The following is a 13,311-nucleotide window of genomic DNA, read 5'->3' on the forward strand; positions in this document are numbered from 1 at the left end:
GTGGGCTTGGGTTGGGTAATCTTAAAAACAAAAATCTTGCTCTCTTATCCAAGTGGTGGTGGCGTCTCAAAACTGAGCCTAATAGTCTTTGGGCTTGCACAATTAAAGCCATCCATTTTTCACAGAGGAACTGATGTGACCAATTTATACTTATCGCCCACAACATTATTGGCCATTTTATTAAGTGTTTTAAGTCGCTTTTGTGTGTATTTGGTGCGTTTATGGTGTTTGTTAGTGTTTTCAGACTCTAAATCGGTTACATGTCCATTTGATGCAATTTCGGATTCTTTTGAGGCCCAGAAGTTGATTCAAGAGATTGAGAGTTGTTCAAGTGGAAAAGATAGAAAAAATTCAGCAAGTTTTCAAGATTGAAGAAGTGTGTTGGACCAGAGATACATGGTGAAAACGTGCCCATGTCATACATGGTGAAAACTTGCCCATGTCAGAGGATAGCCACTGCGCCGCAGTGGGATAACCGGACTAAAGGGTTTTGGCAACTTTTTGCCTCAGTTTTCAAGAGGGTATAAATAGAAAAAAAAAACCCTATTTTCCAGATTATCAAGTTTTCTTTCTAGGAGCTGCTATACAAGGAATTCCTTCAAGGATCTAAGCAAGATTTCTTCGTTTGATTCATTGAAGATTCACGAGCACCCATCTAGATCGTATCTACACTATTGTCTTGCAATTCTATTTTCAAGAACGATTGGTATATCATGTTCTTCTTTTATTTTGATTGTTATTTTAAATTAATCATGTGTGGCTAAACATTCAAGCATCCACCTTGATGAAATTAGACAAATGATGTGATTGCTATATGTTTTAATTCAAGAGTTGTTTTCAATTATCGTTGTGCCGAGATCTTGATGATTTAAATGGTTGTTGGTGGCATGTGTGTTCTTCGTTAGTGGTACTAGTTGAATGCATTTGTGATTTTCAAATGGTTGTTTGTCTATGAGCAATTATCACTAGTTCATGATATGATAGTGAATATCATTTTAATAAAAGGAGTCATTTGGTCAATGTGTTTTATAACAGTTGGTGGTACCACGTTATTTTCACATAGGTACAATTGTTAATTCGATAGTCAATTGTTACCGACATAATTCGATAGGTACAATTGTTAATGAGATATAATGTATCAAAAAATCTAGTTCAATTACCAACATAAACTCGAAAGTCTTTCAATGCTTCAATTAAATCTTGTATGATCACAAAATCTTATTTTGAATTTGTTTAAGTGGTTCTATCACATCGGCTCATTTTCAAAGGCATGTACATGGCGTCATCCGCAAGATTTTTAACATGTGAAATATAAAATGTGCTCTGAATTCTTGAAAGTTTATCAAGCACCTCTAGATGATAAGCAACCTTACCAGCTCGTGCAAAAATCATAAACAGGCCAATAAACTATGGGCTCAATTTTCCCTTTTTTTAACATTATCACGGCCTTTCATCAAGAAATCTTAAGCATTACCCGATCACCAACATTGAATTCAATGGGATTCCATCTCCTTTCACTTTGAGCATACGATTCATAAGTAACATGCGTTGGAGATGTTCAAACTAATACTCATGTCTTCTTGAACCTTTTGCCAAAAATGACAATTGAAACGAGCCTCAAGGTCCGAAAATTGAAATGGGGACCATATGACGTGTTACATGCTCTTTCAAGAAGATTTTCGACAACACTTCAAATGAAATTGATCCCTTATTGAGAGAAACAACACGTTTTTCTTCAACTAGTCAACAATCACTCATATCGAGTCAAACTAGTTCCAAGAAGTTAGACGATTATATATTTAAATCCAAGTATTTAATTTTACCAAAGTAGAAAGGACAAAAATGAGTTACTCAACTTAACATATATTTAAAAAAAAATCACATCTCATTGTTTATATTCTGTATATATATACTTGTCCACATCAAGAATATACATAACTCACGACCTTCATTAATAAAAAGAATTACTATACAATGTTCAACATTAGCATTTTTATCAAGGCTTACTAAAAAAACTTTTTTAGGTTTCATTTATTTCCCAATACTTTCTATCTATGATATTATATTTATGATAGTAAGATGTCTTAAACAACAAATTATAAGATGTAATATAAAAACATGTTCAAAAAGGGGTAAAATTGAAAACTAATCAAAATATTTTATGTTTAAATGACTTTCTAAAATTTAAAATATAACATACACAGTAGTTTTGTTATTTGATGTGATAGTCTTTAATACCCCACATTAAATTATTATCACTTTCCATTTGATGTGACAATACAAGTTCTTTTTCATACTCTCCATTTTAAATTACAAAACGTTTTCCTAGATAGTGGATCCAATATTCTAACTAGCAACTTATTACATATTGCATTTTTAGGTATATCGAGTTCAAAACTAACTAAAAATATTTCATTATCTTAACTATTATGTTTGTCAATATGCTCCATTAGACATATCTAAGACTAAGAGTAGTAGCCCTTTAAGGGAATGTCCTCCCACCTATCATGTGGTGACATGTGACACTTATCAATCATGAGGGGCATTCCCCCATTCTCTTGGGGGCATTCCTTTATATATATATATACATAATTTATTTTATTTAGATTATATATATAATAAACTTAATACATTTTAAATAAATATTAAAAATAAAATATGATGGAAGTAGCATTTGTAATAAATATTTTCAAAACTTGAATATTTAATTTGAAACAAATGAAAGTTCAGGGGTTAAATTGAAAAAAGATATTAAATATATACATTAGAATTTATAGTCTTCTTCGTGATACCATCCGCTCCTACATGCAACTCTCAAAAAAAAAATTGAATATACCTTTTACTAAAAATTACTCTCATATTCTCTCTCTCTCTTTCTCTCTCTCTCTCTCTCTCACACACACACACACACACACACATATATACGTACACCAAAACCATCACCAGTTTAAGATGGTGAAGCATGTGGGCACAGGAAATAAGAAATGGTGCAGGCAAGAGGACAAAAATGGAGGGTTCATTTCTAGCGTTCGAAATGCAACAGGGCACACATATTAAGATGGTGGAATGCCCCCCGGGATCGATGAGGGGCATTCCGGGGATTTCCAATCATTGTAACGCCTAAGTAATGTTCTACCCCTCTCGGTCTAAGTATCAAGATGCCACCATTGGAGATTCAAAATGCTTTAAAGCTTCAATATATTTTTTTTCCCTCTAAATATTCAAACATAAAAAGAATAATAAGGCTTTTATATACTTTGAAAATTTATTTTTAAAAAAATCATATGCTCCTCTATAGTAATATTTATTTTTTTTTCCATCTCAAAACCCTATAAAAGCACTACCATTTCATTTTTAATCTAAAAATAAATACTTACTAATAACACTCAATATGTATACTTTTAAATTTCGCTTATTTATGGTATTGAACCTTTTGTCCTAAATAAATCTAACAGTTTATTGTTTTTGCATCTTAAAGACTAAAGTTCTTTTACTTAACCTTGCCAACTTTACTCATAAACCCCAACCTTCAATAAACGTAAAAAAATTATGAAAAACTTGATAAGTTACTTATTAATTACAGTGATTTTAGTTTTTACATTCTTTCATAACACACATAAAAAAAAAAATTTCTCTAGAGATAGGGGTCAAGGATTCTTATGTTGACGAAAGTCCTTTTTAATCTTATATAAAACCTTCAAAAACAATTTTTTTACCTTAGTTTGCGTAAAACTGTGTACATCATAACCTTCCTCATATACTGTTGTAGACTTGTAGTATTAAAACTCAAAACCCGTTGAAAGCAACATTGGATGTTACTTAATTACTTGATTTTGTGTAATCTAATCAAATTGATTTGATTGATTATTTATTCTCCTTACATAGTTTTAAAGTATTGGTTCATCTTTAGCTACATATTGCATTTAAAAATGACAACATCATTATTTTTTAACATTTTTTATCTTATGTTTATTAAATTATGATATTATACAAATTTAACTTTCAACAGCTAATATATACGTTTAACTTTATATCATTATTTTATATTATTTTATAAAAGATATAATTAACATACATATCATATTAGTAATTTCTGATACAAAACATTTTTAAAATAATAATATCATCAAATTTCAACTTGTCTTATTTGTAACTATCAGTCTAGTATAAATTATAACGAAAATTTAATATGTTTAACTCGCATATTACGTGGGAAATAATCTTGTTCTTAATATTTTTAAGTTGTGTTTGACTTTCTTAAGAGAAAAAGAAGTAAAATCTAACTTCTATTAAAGATGTTAATCGAATATAAGGGGTAAGGGTGTAGTTGGCAAAAACTTATCGGCAAAAGACCATCGGCAACAATTAGCTCTTTGGCAACATTTTAGCACATGTGTCGGCAAGCATCGGCAAATTCCATCGATAATGTCAATCGACCACATTTGACCGATGCAAGTGAACGTTGGGTGTGCGTGCATCGAGGTAAAAATCTTTAAAAAAATCAAAAACATATATATATTTATGTATATATACACATAGCCGGAATAAATGGATATTTCCGGTCCTCATCATTGCCGGAATAAATGGGTATCTCTCGTCGTCATTATCGCTCGAATACTAATCGCCTGAATAAATGGGTATCTCCCATCGTTATCATCGCCGGCGTACCTACATCGCCGGAATAAATGGGAAGAGGGGGGTTTTTGACCATTTTTTCCGGTGTAATATCTAGTATGTGTGTGTATATATAGATGTTTGTATATATAATTTGGGTTTTGTTTACAGAGAAGAAGCAATAGAAGAAGATGGTCTTACAAAAGAAGATGAAGAAAAGAATAACAAAAATAATTTTGGTGATAGATCTGGACTTTTGGGAAGATGCAAAAAGAGCCGATAAGAACCAAAATAGCCTCTACACCCTTAAAATTGGCACCTTTTGGTAAATTATGGCAAAATATTTTTATAGCCACGTGGCATCTTCTTATTGGCCTATTTACTTGCCAATTTTTGCCAAAATGTCGATCATTGGCATTATTTAAAGAGTCCTATTATAGTTACCAAGTTAAAATAAAAGATACTATTATTTTAATCAACTGGGTCACACTAACACCTTTTTCTGTTTATGTTTACTGCATTAATTGGCCCAATTTTAAAGCTTGTATTTTTTTATTTCTTCATGGATGACATAATTTTCTTCGTAATATCAATCAAATGATTACATTATTATTATTTTTTTTTATGTATTCATTGTAATTTCATTTGATCATCCATTCAAAAAAATTGAAATTGCATTTGAAAAAAGTTTGTTCCATTTTAATAATATACTAATAATAACAATAATATAAATAATAATATCTATTTTACCACCATAATAGGATTACACATAATTGATACTAAGTAATTGTGAAAAGGACTTTCATAAATATAGGAAAACTGGATGACATAATTTTCTTCGTAATTATCAATCAAATGATTACAATATTATTATTATTATTTTTTTATGTATTCATTGTAATTTCATTTGATTATCCATTCAAAAAAATTGAAAGTACATTTAAAAAAAGTTTGTTCCATTTTAATAATATACTAATAATAACAATAATAAAAATAATAATATCTATTTTACCACCATAATAGGATTACCACGATAAGCTGTTCAATAACGTCGAGGTTTGTCCAATGAAGATTACTCAAAGCATTAAAGCTCTCGGGTTCTTCTGGTTCAAAAACAGAGAAAAACACTGTAGTCTTACCTGGAACGATTGGGTAGATTTTAATATATTGTAAATTTGTTTGATATTGTACATGAATCTGGTCGCTCGTTTTTGCGGGGAATGTGAAATATGAATACATACTTTCCTTTCAAAAAAAAAAAAAGAAATTAGTAATAAAAATAGACTTAACAAAATTAAATATAATCATACTATAACTATTTTATTACATTAAAGTTTAAAGTAAAAGAAACATCATAATTACTACATGATTAATGTTTGACTTTGGTTAGTTTATTGTAGTTCTTATAAAAATAATTGGTATGAATAATGAATTCCGAATATATATTGTATCACTTATAAAAAAAATGTTAGTAAAATATTTACTTTATATACACAGAATGTATAAAATTTGAAAAAAGTTTTAAAATTTTAAACTTTTTATAGTTTGGTTCTGACTTCTGACACATGTAGAGGAACAGTGATTATTGGTAAGAAGGCGTCAAACCTCTCAAAACAACACTTGTTTTGGTACAATTGTCACCTACCTTCCATCTTTTCAAATTTTTTGGAAACTCAAAGTTTACTTTTTTTTACTTTTGCCTTTTCAACCAAACACAGAGAATCCATACTGAATATATTCATTGTATGTCTGTGACCCTCCCTCCTAATAGCTATTCATGCATCTAAAAACACACAAACACATAGGTCGGTCTTTTGTTTGGCTCAATGTATATATATAGAATCACATTCCATTCCAAATTTTACCATTATTAGTCTATTAGATCCGCAGTAAATAAAAAAAAAAACTCAATAATTCGGTTTTTTCGCGCCTTTTCGATTATCTTTTTTTCTTTTACAAAGATTTGTGTGTGTGTGTGAGAGAGAGAATTTAGAAGTAAAGTTTGGTCATTAATTTTTTAACAATTTAAATACACTCTCACTCTCAATCAAATTCTCTTTCTCTCTCTAAATTGAATTCTTCTACTTTCTCTCACACTCGTCTTCAAGTTTCAAATTCGTGATTGTCAGTTTAAGTAAAGCAAACGACGTCGTATGCTTTCCGGTGAGCAACCTATCGATTATTAGGTTTTACTTAAAATTAGATTTCTAAAAACGTGGGCGGTTAGATTTATGTATCTAACTATCATATATATGTATATATATGTTTTCCTTTATTATATTTGTTTCAATGTAGGCCCCGACTTTGACTAGATTGAGTATCTTTGTTGTTGTTTCTGTAGGATTGGAAGTATATATATAATATATGTGATTTTTTTTATAAAAAAATTAATTATGTTCATCAACTGATTGATTTTTTTTTTGTATATGTGATATTTAGTGGAATATATATATGAGTGATGGATTTTTCAAAGACTACATTGTATCAGCGAACACGATCTTGTTATGATAAATTTTACTTGGAGTATAATGAGAAAAAGGGCAATAAGAGGATTCGCAAACGTGACGGAAATAGGGAGGAGGAGGAGAAGACTGGTAAATCAAGTGAGGGATTAAACAAGGGGAAAAGTGAAATCGATGGTGGTGGTTCGGGTAAGAAGAAGAGAGGGATTAAAAGGAAGAAAGATTTGGGGAAAGTTTCGAACAAGGTTATTAATGATTCGGAGATTGAGGATGAAGATTATGATGATGATAAGGAATTTGTAGTTGAAGATAAGAAAGTGAAAAGAGGGCAGTCTTCAAAAAGTTTTGAGAATGTGAGTCAGATTAGTCTAATTGATGAATTGGATGATGATGATGTGAAGCTGAGTAAGAAGAATGAGAGGAAACAAAGTAAGTCCGATGTGGAACGGGTTTCTGGAAGTGGGAAAAGCAAGAACAAGTTTGTGAAGGATTCTGGTGCTGATAGGAATTATAAGGGGGCGAGGGAAACCTTGAAAGTGGTTCGTAAGAGTACGAGGACAAATGATGCTCAATTGAGAAGTGATGATGTTATGACCAAGAGTTTTGGGAGGAACGACAAGAAAGATGCTGACTTGGGTTTCAGTGGCCGTGAGATTGATGAAAGTGATGATGAAGAAGGTGTATCATACTTGGGCGATAATCTTGCATGTTTGGATGATTATGATCCGTCATTTAGTTCTCGTGTGGAAAGCAATGAGGTGAAGGTGAGTCCAGTAGTGGAGCTGGACTCGATTCGGGTAGATGTGGATGGTGGCGGTTCACAGAGTTTAAAGTTATCTGAAGAGAAAAAGGTTAATTCGCAGAGGGTAGAGTCAACTGAGGATGCTGCAGTTGCTGAGGATGTGACAATTATTAGTTTGAGTTCTTCGAGTGATTATGTGGATGATGAAGATCAGAGTTCCATAGATGGTGGTGATTCTAGAATTCAAAATGTGCCAAATATTGTTGATTGGACTGAAGTTTCTGTAAAACGTATATTAAGTGAAGACTATGAGAGGACGAAGAATAAGAAAGCTAATGTTTTTGAGACCAGGATTACTAAAAAGCGGAATGGTAGTGGCATTGATATGTGGAAAGCTATGGAGGGTGGTTTGAAGAGAAGAAGGACTGACAATGATACTTTTGTCCATTCAGTTGACGAAATGGGCAACCAAGAGGCAGGGGCGAGGACTGTTACAAAGTATGATCAGTTTGGAAATAAAGTTGATGTGGCTAAGATCTTCACAGATTCTTTAAGAGAGGACGGGGATGGCGGAGATATGGTCCTCCGAAGTTACATGATATCTAAAGAGGAACCTCTAGAGTGCAGTCCTTTTAAAGAAACCCCTGTTGAGAAAGTATGCTCGTATAAGTTTAGATTTGAAGACGAGGACGATATAGAGCCAAAGAAGTCAGAAAGCGAGATTGAAGTGGATGAGCTTTTCAAGGAGATGGGCGAGAGCTTACAGTCGTTAGAAATTGGATGCTCTAGCACTACTGTGGTAAGTTTTTATTTGTTTATATATGAACAGAGGTATTCAATAATCGGTATATTAAGATACATCTCTAAGTTTGTGTGCATGCTTGTTTTTTCCTTTTTAATGAAAAATCTGTGATTTAATGCCACATAGTGTCATATGTTATTCTTTGTAGTTGCCTATACAGTCAAAAATTCTGTTTAAAAAGTAGTATTCCATGTTCGTAAATGGTAATTAAGTGAGTTTGCTTTTTCTGTCTCAAGAATGTTACTTGAGCCTTTTAAAGTGGAAAGAAGTTGACTATGAATTGCTTTCATGATATGCACAGGTTAATTGTGGTGATGCTGACTCTATGGTGGAAGGAAAAGATCAAACAACCTGTTGTCGCCGAGGAAAACATCGACTTACCATTAATGACCAGTTTGGGATTATCTGTAGATGTTGTTCTTATGTTGAGATGGAAGTAAGAGATATTTTACCCCCTCTGGTGAGTCTTAACTTGTCTACTACTCTGTATATGTTGTATCTTGACACTTTCTCATGAACTGGACCATTTGTCTTTTTTTTTTCCTTTCTATCTTGGCATTATAATTTGTTTTAAGTTAAATTGTGAATAAACAGCTTCGCACTATACGGCTATACCCGCTTCCAATGCAACTTGTCTTAGAGCATTAGTTTCAAAATTTAATATTATTGTAGTGTTCACCGAACTTGTACACATCTTATATGATGCTCTTGTTTCCCGATAGCTTAAGCATGTGATATTTAGTATTGATGGTCTTGTTCTATGAGGAATTGCAGTTTTATATCCACTTCTAAATTGTGGATTCACATGTCATAATATCATTTAAAATTGGTTTTTAATGCAGAGTAAAAATGGAAAGGGTGGGCATGGCAGGCCTGAATATGACCATGACAGAACAGACAGCATGAAATTTTCAGACCTTCCTGCAGCTGACTGCTATGATGACAGCCATCATGAAGCCAGATGGAGTAACTACGATGAAGGGACAGTTTGGGACTTGGTTCCCGGGGTTAAAGAATCCATGTATCCACATCAGCGCGAGGGTTTCGAGTTCATTTGGAATAAAATAGCTGGTAGTACCTATATTGATAAGCTAGAAAAATGTCTTACTAATGATGGAAGTGGTTGCATAATCTCTCATGCCCCTGGAACCGGCAAAAGCCGTCTCACAATCGTTTTCCTCCAGGCGTTTTTAAAAATGTATCCAGATGCAAGGCCGTTGATTATCGCTCCTCGTTCTATGCTGCTTACCTGGGAAGAAGAGTTTAAAAAATGGGATGTTGATTTTCCGTTTTATAACGTGAACAGTAACGAATGTTCTGGACAGGAAGATGCAGTGGCGTTAAGTGTTTTAAAACAATTTGGGAATGTAAGAAGTATACACTGTAATCGTTTATTGAAGTTATATTCCTGGAAGAAAAATTCAAGTGTTTTGGGGATCACATATAGATTGTTTGAAAGCCTAGCTGGTGAAGAAGGGAAGAGAAAAAAAGCGTCGAACAGTGATGATGAGCAGATAAAGAAAATTCTCCTTCAAGTTCCCAGCCTTTTAGTACTTGATGAAGGGCACACTCCCCGAAATGATACAAGTCTTATGTGGAAGGCGTTGCTAAATGTCAAAACAAAAAGGAGCATCATTTTGTCCGGAACTCCCTTCCAGAACAATTTTGCTGAGTTATATAATACCCTGTGCTTGGTGAATCCCTTACTATCGTATGGGCTCTCATCTTTAAGAAGTGACATGTTTAGCAAAAAGCGTGGATGGAAAAACAATTTAGCTAGAGGGCAATGGGATTCTATAACAAGCTCTAGTAAGTGGAGTCAACATAGTATACATGAAATTAAAGCCGTGATTGACCCTTTTGTCCATGTACATAAGGGAACAATTCTTCAAGAAAGGCTTCCCGGTTTAAGGGATGCTCTGGTAGTTTTAAAGCCCACAAGAACGCAGCAAACGCTTCTTGGAAAGATGTACGGGAAAAAACGGAATCTAGAACACGACCATGTTATGTCATTAGTAGCCGTTCATCCTTCACTGCTCCCCGCAAACTCTCTTGGTAATGAGGGTTTTCTTAAAATGCTAAAAGTGTTTGAAAACGACCCTAGTGCCGGAGTTAAGACTAATTTTTTGATGGAACTTATTAAGCTCAGTGGAGCGCACAATGAGAAGGTTTTAGTTTTTTGTCAGTTCATCAAGCCACTGGATTTTATAAAGGAACTTCTGAAAACTAATTTTAGCTGGGTTGAAGGCAGAGATTTTTTGTACATGGATGGACAACAAGAAGAGAAGCTTCGGCAAAACTCAATCAATACGCTTAATGATCCTAAAAGTGAAGTAAAGTTACTTCTTGCATCCATGAAGGCGTGCTCTGAAGGGATTAATTTGGTGGGTGCTTCAAGAGTTGTGTTGCTTGATGTTCATTGGAATCCATCAGTGGAGAGACAAGCTATAAGCCGGGCTTATAGACTTGGTCAAAAGAAAGTTGTTTATGTTTACCATCTAGTCACGGGATCAATGGAGGGTGAGAAATACATAAGGCAGGTTGAGAAGAGTCATTTATCAGAATTGGTCTTTTCTTCAAAAAATAGAGACAGTTCGATTCCTAAAATATCATCTACAGTTTCGGAAGATAGAATTTTAGAAGAAATGGTGCAACATGAAAAGCTAAGGGACATGTTTGAAAAGGTGATTTACCAACCGAAAGAAGCAGATCTATTTGACACTTTTGGTTAATACAGTTGAATGTTGTGGACTGCTCAGGTACAATATCACTTCGATCGTTTTATATATGTATTCTGTTTTAAGAACAAGTGTGGTTAATTATCTTCTATTCTTGTCATGATTTTGTCGTGCTAGTGTCATATGAAGAGCTATAGAATGGTCATGTGTGTATCGGTGTACTAACATGATTTTACTGTTATTTTCAAATATATTTTTTTTAAGTTTGAATAAACTAACTGGGATAACCAGAAGTTTGTATCCCAGTTACAGACATCATGTGTTTTACATATATGTTAGAAATAAGGACTTTGCTATTCATACCCCTTCGTGTCCTAAGGGATATGAATAACACGCATTAGAATGTTGTTCATTAATATAATCGCCCCCAAAAAATAATTTTCAACCTTCATGTACAAGATTTTACTTCTGCTAAGCCATAGCCCTAAGGGCTATGTTTAGCAAACACCTAAAACTTAATAGACAACATGGTCCGGGTCTCTTGATTTCCTGATTGCATTGGGCTGATCTTGACTCAGATGACAAGGCAAGGCTAAAGCTTCTAAACAGTACAAGCTATATAGTTTTACCGTATAAAGAATTCTCTTTTTCTGCATGTATAACGATCTGTTCGTTGGATCAATTATCCAAATAACTCCACTTTATATGTTCTTCTGTGTGCATTCAGGTTCCTGAAGGAAACATGATGTTGGGATGATTGTTATTCAGACCCAGAGGAGATCCCACAGGTCATTGGTAAATGCATGTTTTTTTCACGCTTTTCGTTTGTTCAACAGATGGCTTTTGTAGCTCTATTCTTTTTTGGGAAGTTTTTGTATCTTGTATAACTGTTTATCTGTTGCTAAATTGTAAAGTTGCTAATAAAATTGCTATTACTCTAGCTGCAAAATTGACTATAAGATTAAGATTAACCTTTGACAAATTCGGACTATCACTGTTTGAGTGGTGACTACTGACTAGATCACTAGAAATGAAACTGGTCCCAATTTGTGAAAAACTGGTTGCATGATCTCTGTTTAAAACGATTGATGTTTGTTGAAATTTATGTAATTTATGAGAATATGTGAACATTTCAAACTTTGCTGGTTTTTGGGTTTTTATCACTAAAGGGGAATAATGATATTATCAAGCAAGTGATATTTAACACGATGTTAATCAAGATTATTAAACAGTGATATTATAGGCGAATGCAGGATTTTAGTTTCATTACTCTTTAAGCTCAAGTTATCAACAAACCGAAACATCCTGATTTGGTATGCTATTGGACACGTTTTGATTCAAGCTTTTTTATGATTGACCAAATTAGAAAATCAATAACGAAGAATAAAATTAGACAGTTAACTTCGAATGATGAAACAATCAATTTAAAGGTTGGACAAACAAGCATACTAAATCTTATTGTTGAAAAGATATAGACAATAATAATAGAAAATAGGGAACACTGGATGGGTGTTTGTCCGCCTGAAGAAAAAAAAGGGGAGCGAAGGAGATTACCGAACATGAGCAGGTTAGACATTTGGAATGCACGCAACAACGCCATGAACACATCGCGAACTATTCTTTCGCTTTTTACTAAAAAATTTCGTCGTATACTAGTGGCATAAGCTTATTTCTGGAGAGCTCTAAAAAGAAATGCTCCAACTAATTATTTTAATTCAGATTTCAATTTTATTTAAAAGAGAATTAAAGTCATTTTTAATTTTTAATATTTATCTTATAATTATTTTTATAAAATTAAAATAAAATTATTTAATATATTTTTATAATAAATTATGTAATAAACTCAATCTTTTATAAATAGTAAAAAAAATTACATGATCATTAATTCATTCTAATAATTATTATATTTAAATGTCTGAAATAGAACACAATAATAATATTAAATCTAATTAAAAAAATGATGAAATAACACAAAATACAATGATATTATAACATTTCAAAGTTCAAATCTAG

At 32.8% G+C, this 13,311-nt stretch overlaps 1 protein-coding gene across 1 annotated transcript; it reads left to right on the plus strand.

The window, feature by feature from the left end:
- The first annotated feature begins 6,690 nt into the window (after positions 1–6,690).
- On the plus strand, positions 6,691–12,238 carry LOC122609663 (SNF2 domain-containing protein CLASSY 4-like). Its single transcript, XM_043782617.1, has 5 exons — positions 6,691–6,777; positions 7,054–8,617; positions 8,922–9,080; positions 9,463–11,379; positions 12,026–12,238. Exons 2-4 carry the CDS (start codon positions 7,073–7,075, stop codon positions 11,350–11,352), a joined length of 3,594 nt encoding a protein of 1,197 aa, XP_043638552.1. The 5' UTR covers positions 6,691–6,777; positions 7,054–7,072; the 3' UTR covers positions 11,353–11,379; positions 12,026–12,238.
- Positions 12,239–13,311: the final 1,073 nt, after the last annotated feature.

Source organism: Erigeron canadensis, chromosome 8, assembly GCF_010389155.1.
Source record: "Erigeron canadensis isolate Cc75 chromosome 8, C_canadensis_v1, whole genome shotgun sequence".
NCBI lineage: Eukaryota > Viridiplantae > Streptophyta > Magnoliopsida > Asterales > Asteraceae > Erigeron > Erigeron canadensis.